At 40.0% G+C, this 24,152-nt stretch overlaps 1 protein-coding gene across 5 annotated transcripts in view; it reads right to left on the bottom strand.

Moving 5' to 3' along the window:
- The window catches only part of LGR4 (leucine rich repeat containing G protein-coupled receptor 4), a 96,908-nt gene that overhangs the window by 34,510 nt on the left and 38,246 nt on the right, over positions 1-24,152 (bottom strand). For 4 of the 5 annotated variants that reach the window (XM_057748821.1, XM_057748822.1, XM_057748824.1 and 1 more), the window contains one exon: positions 9,159-9,230. In XM_057748821.1, coding sequence (XP_057604804.1) covers positions 9,159-9,230 — 72 coding nt within the window. Of the gene's footprint in view, positions 1-9,158; positions 9,231-18,584; positions 18,632-24,152 lie in introns of those variants that run through there. The other variant, XM_057748823.1, reaches the window with a different exon arrangement.

The following is a 24,152-nucleotide window of genomic DNA, read 5'->3' as shown; positions in this document are numbered from 1 at the left end:
TAACCAATTGCTCTGAGAAAAGAAATTACATACACATCCTGAGACAAGTCGGGAAGTATCAACAACAAAATATTAACCACAGGTACTGCTCAGTGGTAAGATAACAGGTGATTCTTTTTCCTTCCTTCTTATCTTTCTATGCATCCAGATTTTAAAAATTGAGTATCCATTAATTTTAGGATCATTTCCTTACAAAGCCAAGTACATCAACGACACAAATATTTCTAGCATCTCTAACATAATCTTTTTGGATGTATACATAACGTCCAGTGGGGAAAATGGTGAACAAATTCTGAGTTAAAATTCTACTGAAGCATAAAAAAATTGTGTTAAATAAGCATGGCTTGACTAAGAGCGGACAATACATGAAAGAAATGACTTAGCCTATTTCCTTACTGGAAAATTCAATCATGCTAGTAGACTATGAAAGACATTTTCACTTACTTGTAGTCAGTACTACTTTTAGTCAAAGAACAAATAATTAGTTTTGATTGAAATAGGTAAATGAACCAGCAAACTGTGGTTTCATTAGCCTCTCTCCACTTTCTGAATCCCATGTCAAACACTAGAACAATGAACTGCTGATTCTCCTTCCTGATTTCCCCTAGTTGCTTACAAAATACTAACTTATCAAACCCCAGTTCTGAGTATATCACATGTTGCACTGCCTCTACTTCTAACCTGTTAAGCACTATAGGACAAAGTTACAGAGCCTGTTGGTTCCACTATAAATTTGTATTATCTAGGCTTTATCCTTCCTATTTGTCAGTGATCCTTCGTTCATTTCAGGTTGACTCAAGTAAACAAACATTTCCTACAGCTCGTCTACTCACTAGATTCCAGTGAGCTGTGATAACTATGGTTTCTTTCTCTCAGGCATGTCTTCCTCCCCCACTTCTGCTTCCTTTGGGGGACGACTTCTCTACTCCAGGTGGTCCTAGTGAGGATGAGTCCAGGACCCAGGATAGACTATACCAACCCAAACAGAGGAGAGTGACTGGTTCAAGGACAGGCACGTGAGGCCAGCCTGGCCATTTAAAGTCCTCCTAGGACTTTTCTGCTGAAAGCAGCAAGGAAGACTTTAGCTATTCATCTTGGATCTCAAGATGCAAAGATGTACATGGGGCTGCTGAAGGTTATTTTTCCCACTATATGGAGACAGGCTATTTCCCACAGGAAAGAACAAAACCAAAACACAAAAGTAGAGACAACTGAAGCTGAGAAGTGGAAAGCATGAGAAAACACTCACAACTGTGAAACCCAAAGATCCAGGACCATCTGAAGCCAACTCTGGACTTCCTAGATATACATGAAACAATAAATCCTCTATCATGCCTCAGTTGGGTTTCTGTCTCTTACACCCTATGGACTCCTGTCAGGTACAGGACATATTCCAATCTTTATCTTCTCTCCCCAAACCAGAAACTACCTACTAGCAGTCCCCAAATGCCTGCTTCATGATGAAATTCTTTACCCCAAAGTTACTCACAACCCTCAAAAGAAATGACCAAAACAAAACAAAACCTTAAATTCAAGGCCTTTTCTCATTATCTGGCCGTGGGCACCTTCCTCTAGCATGTCAATGTTGATCCTTCATTTCTCATGAAAAACCTCCCCTCCCACAGCTCCTGGGGCACAGTTCTGCCCTAGTTCTCCTGCTCCTCTGGCACTTGGTCTTCTTCCCACACCCTGATTCAAGTGTTTCCCAGTGAGTTGTCTTTGGCCTCCTTCCCTTTCCTCTACCCTCTCTCCTTGGCAAGCTCTTTCAACCTAATGTTTCCAGTAATCCCCTCAAAATAAAAGACTCCAAAATCTATACCCATGAAACTCCACTCTATAATTCACATCCACAAATCTCTAGTCTCAACTCCACACCTATATTTCCAGATGCCCCTACCCATCTCTCACCTAAATTCAAGATGTATATTCAAAACTGCATATACTGTCTTTTCTGAAGCAATTTCTCTTTTTTTAAACATTTTATTTTAGTTATTTATTTATTTAGTTATTTATTTATGGCTGTGTTGGATTTTCATTGCTGCATATGGGCTTTCTCTAGTTGTGGTGAGCAGGGGCTATTCTTTGTTGTGGCGCACAGGCTTCTCACTGCTGTGGCTTCTCTTGTTGCAGAGCATGGGCTCTAGGTACGTGGGCTTCAGTAGTTGCAGCACTCAGGCTCAGTAGTTGTGGCTCGTAGGCTCTAGAGCACAGGCTCAATATCTGTGGCGCACAGGCTTAGTTGCTCCAAGGCATGTGGGATCTTCCTGGACCAGGGATCGAACCCATGTCCCCTGCATTGGCAGGGGGATTCTTAACCACTGCACCACCAGGGATCCTGAAACAATTTCTCTTTCCACACTAATTTTGTCAAAGTACCACCAGACTCCTGGTAATCTAAAAAGGAACTGTTATTGACAACACCCCCAGCTGAGAAGTCCTCCTGATTCTATTCCCATAACATCTGTGGCCAAGTTCCCTCCTTCTTCTCACTGCCTCTCATCTACCCTAGTGCAGAGTCTTACAAGTCTCACCTGGACTACTGCCATTATTGTCTTCATCTGTCTCTCTGCATTCTCTCGATCCAAGCATCCTACCCTCTGCTATGAGATTACACTGACGGAAAGTCACATCTGATCAAGTGATTTCCTAACTCAAAAAACTTCCATAGCCACTCAAAACTTGACACTCCTCCGTGAGTCTGCCATGAAAGGTCCTCAGCCCTATACTCCTTTCAAGGTTTCTTTCCCATAATTACCTTTCAGAAATTCAACCCTAAAATCAAACCAAATACCACAGCATTCCTCTTCCCTATCCCAGTCTGTCTCCATATCTTTGCTCCTCCTCCTTTTCCCACATTTCCTCACAAATAACTCCTACATCCCTCGAGGCTCTCCAGAAATGCCACTCTTTAATGAGGCCTTCCTTAATCTTTTTTTGCTAGAAGTTATTTCCCTTCTCCTTTTGAACTCCCGTAACTCTACTACACCATTCAACTCTCTTGAAGGCAAGAATACAAGTTTAATTCAATACTGCACGTAGCGCTTTACCTAACATGGCTTTGATGAATGAATGAATTGTCTAATAAGTCTTTCTTCATACTTCCACATCTACGTTGTCAGATGTGGGATTGAAACCAGGCTCATTACTAACACACTATACGACCTTGGGAAAGTTACTCAACCTCTCTGAGGAAAAACTCAGCTTCCTCATCAGCAAAATGGGGATAAATAGAGCTTACAGAGATTTTTGAGTTAAGACAAAACAATATTTGTTCTAGGAGGGCCTATCCAGTACAACGTAGGTCTAATTAGTACAAGGTCCCTCCCATTTCTCTTTTCATCCTTGTAACCTAATCTGAGAGCGCCCCAAATGACACACAGGTAATGGTACGAACCAGAGCATCAGTATTCCTCTGTGAGATGACTGTGCATCAATACTTCCCAACAGCAAGTGCAGGCATCTTCGCTACCAAGTCATCCTACTAGGGCACTAAAAAGTGGAACAAGAGAATGCTTCCAAGTATATAACATTTTTAACTATCAAATATCACTGGAGCAACTGAGGAACTCTTTTGCTTTTGGGGGGAAATCACTGCAGTTGATAAAGTTTATCTGAGAAGCCTTCATCAAGGGAGTAAATGTTGTGAGTCAAACATTAGTTTGGAAGCAAAGAAAATTCTTGTAAATACTGGAAGAGAACAAAGTCTGCTACTTTCTAGAGTTGTAAACAACCCAGTAAGACTATTTGAGGTTACTTATACATCTCAGAGATATGAAAGTTGATAGGATATAGTAGACATGGCACTGAACTAAGGTAGGTTTAATTCTGGCTGAGATACACACTCACTGCAGTACTTGAAGGAAGTCACTCATCGACCGCTGAGCCTTGATATTCTCATCTATAGAATGGTATGGCTAGACCAGAGAACCTCATTCTAGGAAGACCTCCTTGTTAACAAGTTTCTTTGTTCAATGAACTTACTAAAGGAAATGTCAGGCAGCCAACCACCTTTGATGTTTAGCTATGGACATACTTAGAACAGTAGATGATAGTAAACAGATGTCCTCTTAAGCTTCCTTCCAATCCTGTGCCTCTTGAGGCAGTACCATAGCTTAGAAATTAAGAAGAAAGACTTGAATCAGATCGACATGGATGCAAATCCTGGCTCTGCTTTTTACTATATGACCAATTAAGTTTTCACCTCTCTAAAGCCCCCACCCTCATCTATAAATTAGGGTGATGATAAATTCTATCAATCTCCTAAAGGATTGGAGTCTTGAGAGCTTTAAACCAGATCATATGCACTAAGTTTTTAGTACATAATAAACTCTCAATAATGTTAGCTGCCATTATTATTTCTATTGAACCCTAAAATAATTTCCCTTTGCCAGGCTTGACCAATTTCAATTATATGCAATAACTCAGAGACCACAAAACATAGTTTTAGAAATTCAAAATGGATTAGCAAGACATAGCAACCAGGTGCAACTTGTGGTTCTAAATTGTATCCTGAACCAGATTTTTTTTTTTTTTGCTATAAAGAATATTAGGTGGAACAGCTATCAAATCTGAATAAGAATTACAGACCAGATAATACATATCAATGCTAGTTTTCTGAGTTTGACAACTGTACTGCAATTATTTAAGCAAATATCTTTGTGTTTTTAGAATAAACAATGCACTATTTAGAGGTAAAGGAGAATTATGATTGCAACTTACTTTCAAATGGTTCAGAAAAAAAAGTACATACATTTTATATCGTGTGCATGTATGTGTGTGTGTATATAGTTTTAGACATAAGTATTGGCTAAATTGAAGTATTTACAGTTTTCAGTTTTGACCCATTCTGTATCTCCCGGTTCAAATTACTTACCAGTCCTCTTTTGTAAAGTAATGCCTCCACTCAGAATTAATTGTCCAACAGACCAAAAAAAAAAGAAAACCACAAAGAAAAAACAAGTACTCAGAGACCTCATTTTCACTTTAGCATTGCAGAGTTCCAAAGTCAAAGTACATTTTGAAATGGATGGAACTAGCCTAGTCTTATAGTATGTATTAAACAATAACTGTACAAGTGCCAAAGCTGGCAACCATTTCCACTGCTGTTGCAACATCTAAGCTCAAAGTAACATCCATGGATTTCTCAGTGGGAGCCTATGGAAAAGTAGTTGGATATTCCTTCTGCTGTTTCTAATTAAATCAATTTCACAACTCCACATTTCAGCCATCCCCTAAATGGCTACCAATGCCCTAACAGGTCTCAAGGAGAGCCAAAAATAGCTGTGGCAGCATCACATCAGACAACCAACCCTGTGGATGCTAAATTAATATTTTCCAAAAATTCTGCCTTTCCTTTCACATCACTAACAGAAACCTAAATATCGGCCCACTTCAACTCCTATCTCCAAGCAAAGCAATCTCTCCCCCAAATACTTCAGGAAAGACTGCAATGTCTAACAGGATTAGTGACATTTACATTACTCATGTCAATGTAGCACTTCATGGTCACAAAGCACTTTTACATAAATAATCCCCTCTTCCCTTTACAATACTACTGTGAAGAGGCCCACTGTAAAGAGTAGGAAACTGAGGTGCAAAAATCAAGGGACTGTTCCAAGATTTTAGACATTATATGTATTGAATTTAGGGTCAGATCCTATGTTTTTGGATTCCCAGAGAAAGGGGGGATGGGGGGATCAGTGAACGGCATTTAACTCAGGACAAAAAATACTAGTCGCCTCCCTATCACTTAGCCTCATACCCAGTTCCACTCATTCAGGATAAAGTCTAGACTCCTTAGCTTAAAAAGTCCCTTGGTGATCTGTCCTCCTAACATTTCTCTACCTTTCAATATTTCACATTTCTCTATATTTCAGTTGGAGTAACTAACAACTTCCTGTGTCCTAGCACTTCTGAAATGTCTACCTCTCTCTGTGCCTTTGCCCATGCTCTAAGGTTCTTCCTGGAGCACCCTTACTACCCATCCCTCACCTGGCTAATTCCCACGTGTCCTTCAAGATTCAGCTGATGCTATTCTGGAAAGCCTTTCCCCCAAATCCTCCAGTCTCGAGTAAACAGGTTATTTCAGGCTTCTGCTGACCCTGCACACACTTGTTGGACAGTCTTCATGTCACACCAAGTGTTGGTTCCCCCTCTTCCTCCGCACTCACGTTGTCCAAATGAACTTTCTGCAAAGATGGAAACTTTCTATACCCACACTGTCCATCACATTAGCCACTAGCCACAGGTGGTTACTGAGCACTTAAAAGCTGGCTAGTTCAACTAAAGAACTGGGTTCTTAATTTTATTTAATTTTAATTTTTTGTAAATCTAAATTTAAATAACCACCTGTGGCTAGTGGTTATGGTATTGCACAGCACAGCTCTAGACAGATTGTCAGCTCCAAGGACAGAGACCACATTTACTTGTCTCGGTACCCCTGGCACCCACCACGGGGCCTGGCACAGAGCAGGATTCAGCATTTGTTGAAAGAACAAGTGAATGTGTAAATACCTATAAACACTTATTAACTTGGGAAGTGATTCCACCCAATACTCTCAGAATTCTGGATTATCATATAAAATTCGGCCAAACTGGTCACATCTTGTAAAGCTCACCTCATTAACTATCATGAAAGAAAAAAAAAAAACCCTCAGTAAATCACTCATTTCTGCTCAGGGTACTCCAGCTCCACAATCACTCGTAAATGACTTCCAGATGATTTCTGGACAAAGGGTGATGCTGTTTATGAAATATTACAATACTCATGGCAGCATCATTTTGGAATCTCAAACTCAACTATAATGTTTTTTAAAGAAAAAACATGGGCTTTTTACCCTGCTTCTATTAACATGGAAAAGAAATTCCCTTGAATGCCGTAAGTATTCCCAGCATATTAAAGACTATTCTGAAGGATTCTGTAAAATTAACCATCAGCTCTCCTGACTGAATTCATTTTTGAAATCCCATGCAGTATTTGGAGAAGTCATAAGGACTGGACTTGATGGCCTTCCTCGCTGCCATAAGCAGAAAGTGGAGAGAACGTGACCTCGCTACAAAGCACTAGCAGTCAAATCCAATTTGGTTCCAATTAAGACTCTCGGTTGACAGAATTCGTAAGCTTGACATATGCTTGGTCATTTGAGATTTTAAGAAATTCAAGATGCTAACTTCACAAAGCAGAGATTAACCAGGGCAGACTCCGCATCCAGGCGCTCACTACCAAATCCCTCCAAGTGAACCGGCCGGCAATCAAAGGCATTGACAAAGTGGTCTGCACACACCACCCACCCAGCGCCAGGAAGGCTTCTCCATTTCCCACCCGGTGCGTCTCACGTCCCTGGTGGTGATACAATGGCTGAACCACGGCTCATTAATGGCCTTTCACTGTGTAATTCCTTCTGTAAAGGGAGACTAATCCTAAAGTCTAAAACCATACGTGAAATAAAAACAAGTGAAGCATCCTATGTCAATATTCTGGCCGAGATATTATGCTATAGTTTTGCCAAATGTCCTCACTGGGGAACAGGGTGAAGTGTACAAAGGACCTCTGTGTATTACTTCTTACAACTACCTGTGAATCTACAATTCTCTCAGTAAAATTTTCAAGAAAAAAAAAAAGTGAAGCATCCTAGAGCCTGGCTGGAAGCGTAGGAAGTGGGGACTTCACAAACATAATTCAGTGCTTTTTCATTCAATTTAAATGTTTAATTAAAAATGATAAGCCATTTCTTACAAGAGAATTAATGTTCACTCAGGAAAAAAAATAGGCAAAAATAAAGTAAAACATACTTTTAAACCTTGTACCCAATGACAACAGTTGGTATACAGGCTGCTGCTTTTTCTCCCCCTTAGACACTTTTAAAATACAGAAATCAATACCAGCCAGCATTTACATAACACTCACTCTGCTTCATGCACTGTTCTAAGTATTTAACATCTATATTAATTCATTCTGTCTTACCTGCACCTTATAGACAAAGAAACTGAACAGAGGAGGTTAAGTAACTTGACCCAGTTCACAAGCTTGGAAGTGGCAAATAAGCTCTGTCCAATTTTTTGCTGTGGGAACATTTGTGTTCAACTAAGTAGTGTGGGAAGAAAAACTCCTTAATGTTACTAAATCCTTAAATGCTGTTTCAATACTCTGTCAGAAGCAGGGAGCACAACCTGCTTGTCTTATATTCCGTTCCTGTTCCCCATGTGAGGGTACAGGCTGAGCTAAGATAGGAAACAATCACTGACTTGGATCTAATACTCAACAGCTGGCTGTAGGGCACAATCCGTAATATGAATTTAGATTCCTTCAGGGCTATAGCTCTTTGATGTTCTTACCATCAAACTGTCACCTTTTTGCCTCTACATATTACATAATCTACTAGCTTAGCTGTTTTTAAAGGCCTGCATTTAACTCAAGTTGACTCTGATTTTATTTTTTTCACTCTGGATTCTTAAAATCTATCGTTCCCAATTCCTATAAAATCTAAAAGTGCTTATTTTGACAATGAACTTCAAGTAAGTGTGGAGAACAAAACAAAATGGAGGTTACAACAGGTGGAAAGAAATTTTCCCCCATGTAAACTGTTAAACTGGAAATGTGAGGTGGCACTGCCAAGTTCAGAAACAGGCTTAATGTTAAAGGTGTCCTCAGAGACCCATAAGATGCTCCATGTCCTCACCCCATCCCCAAAGACCGCCTGCCAACATCCAAGGAGACAGTCTTCTGCTTGTTCACATAGAGGTTGTCTGCTGCATCATGACCCTGAAATACTCTGGATTATTCTTTATGGTTCTGTTATCCACATGGCAACTCCTGTGGCAACCATGGTAATTACACAGCAGCCTTGTTATCTAGGGATAACACTGTAATTAACCTGTGTCACTGCAGCATTCATGGTCATAACAATTGTGGCAAAAAAGTCCCACGGAAGTAGCATTTTTCGTTCCGGCTTTCTAAAATAACTTCAGCGATCATACTTCTTAAAAACTCAAGTTTGTTTCTCCCCAAAACACATGACTTTCTCTGTACAAAGGCCACTGATCCAAGCTCTCTGAGTGCCCCCCCGAGAAACAGTAGACTAATCTCTGTTGTAAGAGCTTCCAAAGAGAACAGGAGAAACAAACAAATAAACAAAAAACATTTCTCAAAAGATACTTACAGCTCCTCTAGAAAAGGGAAGTTCTTAAATGCATCTTCTGATAATTGAGTAATGTTGTTCATGCTGATATCCCTGGAAAACAAAGTGAAGAAGACTGTTAACTAAGTGATATTAGACTTAAAGCACTTAATTCAATAGAAAAATAAATAGGTGCTGAAATTTTGTAAAGAAGCAAGAAAAGTGAACATAGAAGACAGACATAGGAATAGTCCTAATTTAGCTTCAGAATGCAATGCTCAGAAAACAGAAAAGTTAAATCTTTCATTATAAACTACGTCTCATTATTTATAATATATCCGGATCCTGGGTTTTACCCTTTAACTATTTTTGGGAAAAAATGTCTCAAACTACCTACAATGAGTGAGCCGGTGTGGCTTTTCAGTGCTCTGACATTCAAAGTGCTATACCTGATAAAAAATAAACAAATGAATACCCAGAACTTGATAAAAGAGATCTGCTGGTACGTGTGGCTTCTCAAGCCACTGTCAGGGATAATAAAACAGGTCCTAACTGTACCCCAGTCATATTTTCTGCAAAACCTATAAAAGTCCTCCAGGTAATAGTTGTAAGTAGATTTCATTTTTAGCCTATGAACAGATGCAGGCTTCAAGCAAGTGCATACATGACAGGTATGCAGGTCCATTTCCAGTTTTTCCTTAAAGAGGCAGCAGCAAAGAGGGTACTCACTCAACGATATAACTCGACAATTAACCAGTTCAAGCAGCCGAAAAAAATTCCTTATTAACCATTTCCTTCTTCCCTGGCAGCTGCCTTTTGAACTGGCTTTCTCCTTCCACACTCTACTTAATCTGGACACTATGAAAGGCAGGTGAAAGCAGCCTCACCAGAGACAGTCCCCATTGACTCTGGGTTGCTTCCAGGTACCTCTGCCTCTTATCTGCTGTTCAAGTCTGTGGCTCAGCCTGCGTCTCTCCTTTCTAGAAATTGCCATGAAAATTCACGTGTGTGACTTTCCCTTGACTGGTTTAGACATAATAGTCTAAGCAGGTGGAAGAGACAGCAAGGACACAAAAACCAGCCCAAAACAATACCACTAGTGATTCTTTTCATGACTATGGTCAGGTAAAATGTTCCTTTAAAGGACACCTTGAGTATCAAGGTAGGTGAGTCCCTTCTCCCCATCTTCCCGCTCACGAACATTTAGAAACTGTACTTGCATCTCTTCTTACTAGCCTTGCCCAAGGCAGGCTTGGAAAGCTTCTGGGCTTGGGAATAATAAGAATGGCAGTCGCAAAAACAGCAGTAGCAGCTAACATGTTGAGAATACCGATCGTGGGATAAGACTGCACATCAAATCTCACTTTACAATTGGGGAAACCAAGACTTACTGGGGCAAAATTACCTCCCTGGGTCACCAGCAAGTGGTGTAACAGGAAATGTGAGCTCCAGAGTCCAAGATCTTAACTCCAAACTGAGTCTTCTAAAATACCATTTGAATCCTGCTACTTTGCTCCAGTGGTAGTTAGGACATAAATCAAACCCTGAGTCCTACCAACGTTAAAAAGAGGGAGGTTTACTGCCCCCAAGACCTTGGCATGATCATCAGTGAATTTCAGGAAGAGCGCTTCTGCTTGATGATTAAAAAGAAAAGAACTATAAATAGCTGTAGCCATTGAAGAAACAAAGTTCTGACGAATGACCATAGGGATTCACATGCATTCCAAAATTGTCTATCATTAAAAACAACTCACTTCTGCTAAAGATAACTTATAAAAACAAAATTAATATACTTTTCAAGGAATTATTATTTTTTAAATGCAGGCCCCGATACTAATTTAGTCATCATTAACCCTAGGGAAAGGGAGGGGGAACCCTTCATTTTTCACAAATGCTGGAGCAAGATACTTGAGAAATAGCACCCAAATAGGGGTCAGAAGGAATACTGTTTCATCCTGAGCCTCTGTTTGCTTATCTGTAAAATGGGGGAGTTGAACTGGTTGATTGTGGGGGGGGGGGGGGGGGGATGCTTCCTGGCCTGACATTACATCCATGATTCACATTTTTTTTTTTTTGGTAGTTTTCATGTAGGGGCTTATCCTCCCTGATGAAAATATATGAGGTTCACCTGAAAAATTTACTGTAACAAAATTTGATGACTACTAGTTTGCTGTTACAAAACTACTGAGTCACTCCCACTGGAAACACATTTGCCCAGAACCAATAAAATCACTCTTAAGAATGCAACAAAACTTTTAATCACATTGAAAAGCAAAATAATAAGTAAGCAGTGATTCTGTAAAATATCAGACAATTTTGGTGTTCCTCAGTCAGTCCAATAAAAGGAGAAAGGACAACTATAATTTATTACTTTACAAAAAGGAGGCACTCAGTACTGTTTCCTCTCAGTTCCGCACACCTGAATTCAGGTGAATATCACAGCAACAGAAAAACTAACTGCCTCACCAGAAAAAGACACACAATTATGAGAGAATTTACACCACACTCTTCCCTGCATTCCAATTTTTTAAAACGCATACACCTATATAACTCTCTCATTTTTCCCCCTCAGAGTAACAAGACATAACAGGTAGTTTTGCTGTGAGCGATAATTGCATTAGTGGGACTCCATATTTACAAACTAACATGTGTTCAACACGTGGTGAGGTTTTGTTTCAAAGCTTCAGATTCAGAAACAACCTTTGTTTCCAAATTGATCTGAATTTCACAGACTCAGAGAAGTTCTATCCTTCTAGGTGGTTTCCTTCATATTTTCTGGGCCTCATTTACAAAGCATTTGTGAATAAGGAAGAGTGGGGGGGAAAAAAAGGAGAGAGGGGATCTGCAAGATGTTATCTCCAGAGAAGCTCTGGAAACATGTGGTTACAGAGTATAAGGTGGGTGGGTACTCATTTAAAATAATGAGGGCTAATGGTGATAAACAACCTACAGACAGCCTCAAGAGTAGATTCCAGACCTGACATCACCAACACTGGCCAGAGAGCTTGAGGCTGGAAAGGATGCTGGGGGTGATGAGTTAACTGTAACAATTTACAAGTGGAAGCCCTAAGCCAATAATTACAAATATATGGGGCTCATATGCCTATTAATGACTAAAATACATAGGTAAAAGTGATGTAGAAAATTTTCACCTAGAAAATAACACCTCTAGGTCAGTGCCTTGACATTCATTAAGAGCAACACAATCGTGCCAGGAATATCTGTCATTAAACCCAGAGATCTGTCATCCTGGGTTCCTATGAAGAAAATAAGGATCACATAGAAAACAAAATAATCTTACAAGGTCAGAGCACCACCAACTCACAGATGCCTCTGAAGAGTAATTTCAAGAGAACTGATGGCCTTACTTGAAGCCAGCCCAGCAGGGACGGAAGGGCGCAGGCTTGGGAGACCAAGGCTTACCTATGGACTCACCAGCACTAGCTGTGTGATCTTGGGCAAGCGGTTCACCTTTTCTGAGCCCTAGCTTCCTCATTTGGATAAACGGAGGCAGTAGTAAGCAAACCTTGTAGAATGCTGTGAAGATCAGAATGTCATGTCACATATAAGAAGCTAAATAAGTAACAGGTGTTATCTCATCATCATCCGTGTTTTTGCTACTCCTGGAAGCTGTCTGAATCTAGTGGACAGAGAGCCAGCAGGCCAAGAATCTCATCACCTTTGAGGGCCTTCCTTCCCAGAATAGAAACCACTTTTAACACAAGGGAAACACTAAATGGGGCAGAAAGGCCTAGAATATGGAGTTGTTCCCGACTTCAAAACTGGATTCTAAACTCCAGAACTCCAGGAGTTGAAGATGTTAAGAGAGAAGAGCTCTCTGAGATCAAATACTTCGTTTTTTTTTCTAATAAATTTATTTATTTATTTATTTATTTTATTGGCTGTGTTGGGTCTTTTTCGCTGTGCGCAGGCTTTCTTTTCAGTTGTGGTGAGTGGGGGCTACTCTTCGTTGTGGTGAGCGGGCTCCTCGTTGCCGTGGCTTCTCTTGTTGCGGAGCACAGGCTCCAGGCGCGTGGGCTTCAGTAGCTGCAGCACATGGGCTCAACAGTTGTGGCTCATGGGCTCTAAAGCCCAGGCTCAGTAGTTGTGGCGCACGGGCTTAGCTGCTCCGCGGCATGTGAGATCTTCCTGCAGCAGGGATCGAACCCGTGTCCCCTGCGTTGGCAGGTGGATTCTCAACCACTGCGCCACCTAGGAAGCCCCAAATACTTCGTTTTAAAGAAAAAAGTTGAGGCCCAGCTGTTGACAGAGGTGGGAGGGAGGGAGAGAGGGAGGCAGGAAGGAAGGAAGGAAGGAAGGAAGGAAGGAAGGAAGGAAGGAAGGAAGGAAGGAAATTACACTCTTATAGGAAACTGTCAGAAGGACAGGAAAGACAAGAGCCAGTTTCAAAAAGATCAGGAGGACTTCCAGCAGTGTATGTGATAAAGCAGGGGACAGAACCTAGAGCTTTTGCTTAGTAGGGGGGAAAGTGTCTGAATGTATCTTTTCTACATATACTGGTTCCCTACCAGATTTCCTTATATTGTAGTTAGGTCTCTCAAGGTACACCAACTGGAATGGGGCACATGCCTGCATATCATACCCAATGCAATATTCCCCAATTTTTACAACAGAGATCAAAAACGTAAAACCACATCACCCCACTAGGAAGATAAAGGTGAATGCTCCAACACCAGCAGTCACTGATTTGAAAATTAACATTGAAGGGGTGCAACTGTTTAATTGAAACTGCTAAATCTCCCCAGTGGTTAAACTCTCATCTTCTTGCCCTCATAAAATTCATTAACGTTAAAGTATGCACAGGGTAGAGAGGAACATCATGTTTCAACAAGATACCTTTTAAAATCCCTGTAAAATGCTCCTGAAGTGAGCCTAACCTGTTTGCTGACAGCCCAGCGTGTACCACTGTGGACTCCGCCACCACATACTTGCTGGTCTGGGCCTTTTGCCACGGAATTATTTAATTTTAAATATACTGTGATTGACCCAATGTTATCTAACTTCGAATAAACCCTCCTATTTGTGTTAGATAAACCTGCACCGCTGCTGCCATAACGTTAATAATAGCTCAAATATTACCCAGCAGTCTGAAAAGTCGATAAACCACGTTCAATACATTACACACAGAAGCTAGAGAACTCATCGTTCTCTAATATGTTCTCCAGAAAATGGTGGTGATGTCCTTAAACTCAACAGACACATGCTGATAATGATTAAGAACTAATACTATTCCAACAACTTTTCTAGGGTCTTGTCATCCACCAAAAATTTTCAGGCCGATCTCCAATTAACAGGTGTTTACTGTCTGAACAAAAAACAAAACACTAAAACTAAATTTGCAAAATGCCCCTGGTGGAACACACTGGAAGGGAAGGTCTCTTTCATGCACAAGTAGTTTAGATACACATACACCACCAAAGTTCCAGACAAAGCTTACGGAGAGTTTAATTTCTTTTCTGACAGGATTCCATATCTTTGGGCAACTGATCTCTTTTGCTCCCTATTTTTATAATAACAAAATAACCTATGTTCACTGTTTTTAAAGAACTGAAATACTGGGAAAACCATCCACAATATCAATACCCAGAAACAACCACTGTCCTATGTCATGGGTGTCATTCCAGTTCTTTTTCTACGGATGGTATATATTTTTGCCAGTATGAAATGCTATCATTCTGAACATGTGTATCTCTTGACACCTAAGTTTCTTCATTTGCAAAATGGAAAAAAAAATTCTCTGAAAATATAAGTATTTAATGTATCTCAATGCTATTTTTGGCAGGCCACACATCATGGGAGCGGAACTTTGTACCTGGAAGCCATTGTGCCAAAAGGAAAAGAGGTTAAGTCTCTTTTCCAGAGACAAGGAGATATACTGTCATCCGTTTAACAAATATGTACAAAGCACCCATTATCCACATAAGTGCAAGGGGCTGTGCTAGGATGGTGAGGCTTTTATTTCAAAAAATATGTTCCCAGTTCTCTTTTTTACTTTCTTTTAATTAAACTCCACCAGTCTACCCTATTCTTAACTTGCTATTACTGCTTAAGACGCTGCAACGTGCAATTAAATGTAACCTTTCTAAAATGCATTCTAGCATTTTGGAAGCAATAAGAACAGCTACATATGTGTAAAGACACTGCTCTTTAGCTACACTGCAGAAATGGGGCCAAAATGGTATGGATGCCATTTTAGTCAGATTTTGCTCTAGAGATCTTTTTCTGACCTTACACGTTTTCCCACTGCTAGAATCCAACTAGATGGCGTGATGGACATTCTTCTGACGCCATGTGAAATACTTCTACTCCCATTTTAGGCAGCAGGATAAATTGGCTCCATACTATCTGGCATCTTCCCTGGTGTTTCAAGCACAAAGGCTCAGTGCTTCCCAGTGGAAAGAATCCAAAACTTGATTCTCTGAGCCCTGCAATCCTTAAGAGGAGAGCTGCTACAACAACCATACTGACACTTAAAAATAAATGTTAATTACTGCCGAGAAGAGTTACCACCTTGTAAAAAGTCATTATCTACGAGGGCGAGTCAAAAATTATCCACACTCTGGCTGTAGAATTTATTTTAATTAACTTTTAGAAAAGACAAACACATCATGTTTTGACATAATCTCCTTGCTTTTCAATACACTTTGTCCATCTGTCAACAAGCTTTCGTATTCTCTCATTAAAAAATGTTTTAGGCTGAGCTGCAAGCCACAAATGCACGGCTGTCTTCGCTTCTTCAGAAGTGAATCTTCATCCTCTTAGGGCTGCTTTCAGGGGAGCAAACAGGTGAAAGTCCGGTGGAGCAAGATCAGGACTATAGGGAGGATGCTTTAACACCTCAAAACGAAGTATTCCACAACAGACTTAGGTTTCAAAAAGTTTGTGCAAGATGGGTACCAAGCGAGGGACGGGTACCAAACGAGATGGGTACCGAAACAACACACAGAGGAGCATAAACAGAATCATTTGGATATCTGCAAACAAAATTTGGACCAATACTCTAAGGAAGGTGAAAGTTTCTTAAAGAGAATCATTACTGGTGATGAGACATGGATTCATCACTACGAGCCTGAGAGTAAACGGCAGAGTATGGAATGGAAACATCCTCAGTCGCCGACCAAGAAGAAGTTCAAAAGTCAACCATCAGCTGGAAAATTGATGCTTACAGTTTCCTGGGATTCTCAAGGGCCAGTATTGGAACATTATCAGGAAAAATGTTCAACAATCAACAGTGCCCATTACAGTGAGATGTTTATTGAAGAGCTGAAGCCTAAACTTCACATTAAACGCAGAGGACTACTATCCAAGGGCACTGTGATCTTGCATGACAATGCACATCTGCACACTTCTGCCCATACTGTCAACATTCTGCAAAAACTTTCATTTTGAGGTGTTAAAGTATCCTCCCTATAGTCCTGATCTTGCTCCATCGGACTTTCACCTGTTTGGTCCCCTGAAAGCAGACCTAAGAGGATGAAGATTCACTTCTGATGAAGTGAAACAGTGGTGCATTTGTGGCGTGCAGCTCAGCTTAAAACATTTTTTAATGAGGGAATACGAAAGTTTGTTGACGGATGGACAAAATGTATTGGAAAGCAAGGAGATTATGTCAAAACATGATGTATTTGTCTTTTCTAAAAGTTAATTAAGGGACTTCCCTGGTGGCACAGTGGTTAAGAATCCTCCGGCCAAGGCAGGGGACGTGGGCTTGATCCCTTGTCCAGGAAGATCCCACATGCTGCAGAGCAACTAAGCCCGTGTGCCACAACTACTGAGCCTGTGCTCTAGAGCCCTCCAGCCACAACTACTGAGCCTGTGTGCTGCAACTACTGAAGCCTGCGCACCTAGAGCCCATGCTCCACAAGAGAAGCCACTGCAATGAGAAGCCCACACACCCCAATGAAGAGCAGCCCCTGCTTGCCTCAACTAGAGAAAGCCCACATGCAGCAACAAAGACCCAACATAGCCAATAAATAAATACATTTATTTATTTTTTAAAGTTAATTAAAATAAATTCTACAGCCAGAGTACAGATACTTTTTGACTCACCCTCATATTTAAAGTACTTGAACATCCTAGTATATAGTCTTCAAATCTTAAAAAATAATACAAATACAGTAAAAAAGTTTTGGCTATAGGAGATACAGAGAAGAATGTTTGATTCATTTTATGCTCTTTTACTTTCATGGGTTAAAACCCGTTTTAGAACCTTTTAGCATTTTTCCATTAAAGACTTTCAAACCTCTATTGCCACTGTTATGAAAATGAAAAAATACAAAACAAACTGGAAGAAAACATTTGCAAAACACATATGGGATAAAGGATTTGTATCTATAACACAGAAAGAAGTCTCAAAATTCAATAAGAAAAAAAACCTGATTCTTAAATGGACAAAAAGATGTGAACAGGCACTTTACCAAAGAAGATTACATAAATGGCAAAAAGCACATAAAAAGATGTTCAACATTAGTCATTAGGGAAATGTAAATTAAATCACAATGAGATGGCGCTCAGCTATGAGAATGGCTAAAATGCAAAAAAAAAAAAAAAAAATCTGAGAACAAGTGCTAGCAAGTATATGGAAGTACTGGAACTCTCATACACTGCTATGTGTGGAACTCACATACAACCCCTCTGGAAAACAGTTTGGCAGTTTCTTATAAAATTAAACATACACTTATGACTAGGACCCAGCAATGCTAAGTATATATGGATAGGATAGGAGAAAGACTGGCTACAAAGGGAAACAAGAAAACTTTCTGGCCCAATAGAAATCGTCCATATCTTGATTTTGATTGGTGGTTACATGATTGTATACATTTATCAAAACTCTTAGAACCATATACTAAAAAGTAAAAGTACATATTTTACTGTATGTATCAATAAATTAAACTTCAATGCCTCTGTTGGCCTTTTATAAATAAGTATATTTATGATATTACCTCTTCACATTTCTCCCACAGGAAAAAAATCATTCATTCTATGGCTAGAAATCCTATTTTCCAGAACTTGCCCAAAACCAAATAACGTGATGCACAGCACTGGCTTGGCTTGAGAGTCAGGAAACCTGCAGGTTTTTTTGTGTGGTTTTGTTTGCTTGCTTTCACCTTTTTGGTGTTTCCTGGTTACTTTTCCAGCCTTTGCTATCTATTTTCAGGACACCGGGCCAAGCCTCTTCCTTCTTTATTGAGCACCTACTTGGTTTGCGGCTGACTGTGTGCTGGACCCCAGGTAGATAAAGACAAATAAGACATAGTGTTAACCCTAAGGGTGCTCTGTAGTAACAAAGCAGCAAGTAAATACTGTGATCCGTGTGGCACAGACAGGGAAGATGGTCAACCTAACTTGGAGCCAGAGAGAGGTTTCCAAAGGACAGGGCTGTGGTACCGAGGTGGAGAAGGCAGATATTACTAAATAGAGAGCTGCTCCTTCAATCTGTGGTCTCACTTGTTAGGTCGGCACTGTTTCCCAGCAGACATGCAGTTGGCTCTTGAGCAGGACAGTTCTTCATTATTCAAGACAGTCTCACGCACTATAGGGTGCATGGCATCCCTAGTCCCCTGGTGCACTAATTAGTGCAACCGAAAACATTCCCCAAAGGCTTGCAACCTACGCGTAAGAAGCTGGCAGCACAGAGAGGGACGTGAAATCTATTTCAAGGGTGACAAACAGCATCTTTCAAAAAGAAATATAAGGAACAGTTAATATCAAAGTTAAGCACATCCCACAGAAAAAGAATAAATATTGCTTCATGACAATTACTCAGATTTCATATACATATTGGATCATGATGTAAAACACAGTCATCACTGGATTCACGGGGAAAAAAAATTATTTGAAAGCCTCTGAATCAGATAACTTGTTTGTTTGGGTAGAGGGTGCTTTCCAGGCAGTGGGAATATAGTGTTAAACGAGGTAAAACCAGAGTGGTCAAAGAGATAAAACTACACAGGAATTGGAGCATTACAAGCACAATGGATATAACTGGCAAGAGAAGCTACCAAGACAAGCAGAAAGTACGTCCCCCAAGGCGTTTGCGTATGACCTCTAGAAATCACGACTTTACTCTAAAAGCATGGAAAGCTGCCAGAAGAAGTTTAAGCATGTTATGTTTGCTGCAGAAAGTTCACTCTAGCAGCCATCTACTGCCATGAGACGAAAGGAAGGGAAGTTACGAAGAAGAAATCCCAGCTCCTCTGGAACTCAACTTCCTCTACTCACAAATATTCTGTACTTGCTAACTTCAAAAGTCCTTTCCAAATCTATCATTATGACTCCTTCTTTGGCATTCCTGCTCCTGCACATTCCACGCATAATTAGTAGAAAATAAGAAACCCTGAACCCTCTATATGTGCAGGCACATTTGCTTGTGTTAGCAAGTGTGTGAGTGAGGACAGACTTAAACATACCCCCTTCAGAATTACAAGGGTTCAGCAATTAAGAAAGACGCATGACTTCATTTCCAAAGGTAATATTTTATGCTGTAATTGTTGATGGTCTCGGTGAAGCAATACAGCCTAGGAAACACTGAAGGGTGTGTTCTTCAAGGAGATGCTAGCCCAACAAAGTAGGAAAGAGAGAGAGCAAAACACCAGTGTGTAAACATCGTATCACCATGACAGGCATGTGTCACTTAAATTACACATCCTCAAAAGCGCAACTTTAAAAAATAGAGCCAGTTAGGCTAATTCAATAGTATTTTCTAATACTGAAAGAAGTTCCGCTTGTTTTCGTGCTTTTTTGTTTTTTGTCTTTTTAAACAGAGCCTGTTTTCAAGTGTGAGATGTGTTCTAAAGAGGAAAATATAAAATACTCTAAATCCGGAGCAATGTTTACTAAATGGCAAAGAACAATGAATACCAAAGATAAAAAGAACATTCCTTTCTATAGTTTGATCAAGGACCCCTAGCATCTGGCATCACGTGGAACAGACGAGGGTTAAACTATAATATGCCTTGTTTTCTTGCTATTTAACGAGTGTTCTCAGGCATTCTTTGGGTGTCAACAGCTGTTCTGGGAACCCTAACGATGACAAAACAGTGCTCATTACCAGCCAAGACACACAGACAAAATGCTACTTCAACAGTCCATTTAACGTCAACAAGAAGTATTGTCGTCTGGAAACACTCAATTACTTCATCCTAGCAGACAAAATGCACTATTCATAAAGAAATCAATCCCACAGCATTTATTATGGTAAATATTCTAATGAACTAAACGGTTGATGTTTTATTGTCTACACTTATTAACACCACTGATAGGAAAACATTACTTCATGGTCCTTGCCTTCAAACATGAACACCCACCCACGAAAACAGCTGTTTAGATGGGTACTTTTTTAAACTTCAGCTCACAACCAATTAATGGGCGGTGAAATCATTTTAATGGGTCAGAGCCAATATTTTTTTTCAATTGAAATTAGAAGGAATAGAGAATAAATTCGAAAAATACCAGAACGCACCAAATGTAATAAAGGTAAGTACTGTCTCAGGAAATTTTGTTTCAGCACATGTGGGCTTCTGCCCTCCTGACAGCAAAGTCCCAAGTTCATACATCTCGTTTAGTTTCAAGTTCATATATATTGTCTGTATAATATAGCGAGAACCAGGAGTTCAAGGACTTGGCAATTGAAGCCAAATCTTTTTATTCCTCCTGCCAAATGAATTCAAAACTATAGCGGCTTCCCTAGCACCACCAGGTTGTCAGAATGGATTTAGTAACCTTTAAAGTACTTCCTTCAAGTACACCCCACCACTTTCATATTTTAGTGACATCAGTTTTCTAAAACGGACAGTAGCGGTATGAGAGAATGTCACAGTGAGCTACCCCAAACTTTCTTTGTTAAAAAAAGAAACAGAGATTCAGGCACACATTTAAAAGACTATTTAAAATTTAAATATTTAAAGAGTGTAACATTTAAAATATTACACTATTACTTTTCAACTGTTTCAACAGAACTGTCAAGAAATCAGCTGAGTTTGCTAAGTTTCTACTTGGCTACCCTGGGCTCTATTGAGATTTCTTGAAGTATATGATAACAGCATGACAAATATTCACTTACTGTGCATAAAATGTTTATAAATAACCTGACAAAGCATCCTTCAATAATGTAGTGATTTAAAGGTTGAAAACAAAAGACCAAAACAAACAAACAAAAAAATAGCTAAACTCCAGTAAATCCTTTCTAATGCCCCAAATCCAAAAGGAGCCTCCCAATAAGCACTGTTTGCACATCCAATAATCATCCCAGGCAAGAGAAGCTCCAATTTCCAAGACACTGAGGCACTGACCTCATTATGTTGAGGCAAGAGGAAAATTCCAAATGATGAGGCAGTCTATACCCTGAAGGCCAGCTGCCAACGGTCAAGGCCTGAACCCAGGGGCAGACTCTGGCGTTTCACCATCCCTGTAATACAGGCTTTGTGGGGCAATCATTTCCCTTCAAGCCAGGAGGCATGCAATACACACACACCACACACCCTCCCCCTTCTCCGCTCTGATGGCCATTTTTTAAAAAGGCTTATAAAATGTATTCTATCCTTAGAGGAATGACTCCAAATTGTAACTGGGATGACTCGATCATTTCTGTTGACTATTAGACGACAGACATTGATAATGCTAGTTTATAAAAAGTCATTCAAGATATTCCCTTGGGAATGAGTTACGACTCATTCAAGTCAATACGGAAGGAGCTAGGCAATCAAACCTGAGATGATCCTGGGTCTTTGGGAGGATAGATTCTCAAATCTGGCTTTGTGATACTTCTGGACAGCTCTATTTGTGACAAGTCTTCATGTCCTAAAAAGTTTGGGACACAAAAAACTTCACTTTCCTTTTCATTTTTGCAATCATTATGGGTCATATGATCCTTTGTTTTTTACCCTGGACAGAAAACAATGGGCTACCCTGAAATCTGTTTATTAAAAAAAGAGAGAGAGAGGGAGAGAGAGACACACACAGTAGGAACTCCAAAACACAATACTCTGTAATGACCTGTATGGAAAAAAAATCTTAAAAAGAGTACATATATGTATATGTGTAACTGATTCACTTTGTTGTACTCCTGAAACTAACACAACATTGTAAATCAGCTATACTCCAATGAAAACTAAAAAAATTAAAAAATAAAGGCACAATAGATAGTTTTAAAAAAAAACATTGCTTTAGAATATCCATCTAAGAAAATCTCTCAATTCAGCAGTTGACTTGATGTTTTGTTGAAGCAGTTTTGTTACTAAATTGGAAAGCCGAGAAGAAACAAATGTCTTAAAAAAGAAATTCCTATAAGGAGGAGCTTTAATCCCCGCCAACCTCCAATGAAACCAGGTACACACTTCTTTCTCATTTGTGCATGGGCACACACACACACACTCTCTCTCTCTCCCCATAAAGGACTTAATTATGATTAAAGGATGTTTAAGATTAGGAGGCCAATTTAGATACCAGTAAGGAGGATAACAATTCACTCCGGTCTGCCTTGGACAACCCCAGTGTACACTTACTGTCTCAGCATAATTAGATTTATTTATTTATTTATTTATTGGCTGCATTGGGTCTTTGTTGCTGCACACAGGCTTTCTCTAGTTGTAGAGAGCACGGGCTCCTCATTGCAGTGGCTTCTCTTGCTATGGAGCACAGGCTCTAGGCACATGGGCTTCAGTAGTTGTGGCACATGGGCTTAATAGCTGTAGCTCATGGGCTCTAGAGTGCAGGCTCAGTAGTTGTGGCGCAGGCACGGGCTTAGTTGTTCCACGGTATGTGGGATCTTCCTGGAGCAGGGATAGAACCCTTGTCCCCTGCACTGGCAGCCAGATTCTTAACCACTGCGCCACGTAGCAAGTCCCTCAGCATAATTATTAATAGTGCTTCTTTTCACTTTCAAAGGGGTGGTCATTTGGGTGATAAATCCTCATCCCACTGACAGCCATTGGGATGACTGAATAGTGTTGAATGAGTTGTGATGGGAAGAAATGGAAATCTTGGTTTGTATTACCTTGGGGAGGGCTTAAATAAAAGGCTAATTCCTCATCTGTATAATTATGATGATGATAATAATAATATGGAAAACAGCCTATCGAGCATCTGTAGCATCTGTAAATATCACTTTGATCAATTTCCTGCTCCTCCCCCTAGACCTTATGTTCCATTAGGGCAGGGTCTGCTTTGCTCACAACTGTATCCCAAGCCTTTAGCTCAATGTGTTTAATGAATGACATGCCAGACACTACATTAAATGTTTTAATAGTCATGTAACAAGTACTTACTTAGCATTTCCCCGAAAAGAGAAATGTTTAAAAAGGCTTAATTTCCCCACCATCTAAAGATAGTCAAAGGCCTGGCTGCAGGAGAAAAGAAAGGAGGGGCATATAAAATATCTTCATTGTGACAACTGACATCCGATCTGTGCCTGGGACAGACATCAAGAACACATTGCTTATAGACAGCAAAGAGCATTAATGACAGATTTCCTCCCAAAGTCTACTGCTATAACCAAGTAATAACCTTACATGCAAACACAGTTGGGGAAAAGCAAGAAAGAAAGCAAAGCTTTCATTTCAATACAAGTTCCTGGATTTAAAAATAGCTTGGGAGGAATGATGTAAAATTGGATTTCAGTAAAACTAATTTTTCTTCCTCAAAAATTCAAAATACAGGCTTTGTCCTATAAATAGCATCTCACAGAACCACTGAACTAGAAAGCAGAGTGGTTAAAAGTTTGTCCCAGAAGCCTGACCAAGAGCCCTAGGTTTGAACACAGCTCTGCTCACTCACTGGTTGTATAATCTTGAGCAAAGTCCCTTAATTTCCTCTGTGCCTTGGTTTCTTCAAGTGTAAATGGGGATAACACATCTGACTCCAGAACCTCACCGTGAGAATTAGAGGATGTAACCTCCAGCCAGTGCCCAGCACAGTTACCTAGCCCACAGCAAACACTCAAGGTCGGCTATTATTATTTTTACTATTATCATCAGCCCTCATCACCATCTAATCTAATCATCTCATTTTAACAATGAG

The sequence above is a fragment of the Hippopotamus amphibius genome, chromosome 9, assembly GCF_030028045.1.
Source record: "Hippopotamus amphibius kiboko isolate mHipAmp2 chromosome 9, mHipAmp2.hap2, whole genome shotgun sequence".
Lineage (NCBI taxonomy): Eukaryota > Metazoa > Chordata > Mammalia > Artiodactyla > Hippopotamidae > Hippopotamus > Hippopotamus amphibius.
This window is presented reverse-complemented; position numbering and strand designations above follow the sequence as displayed.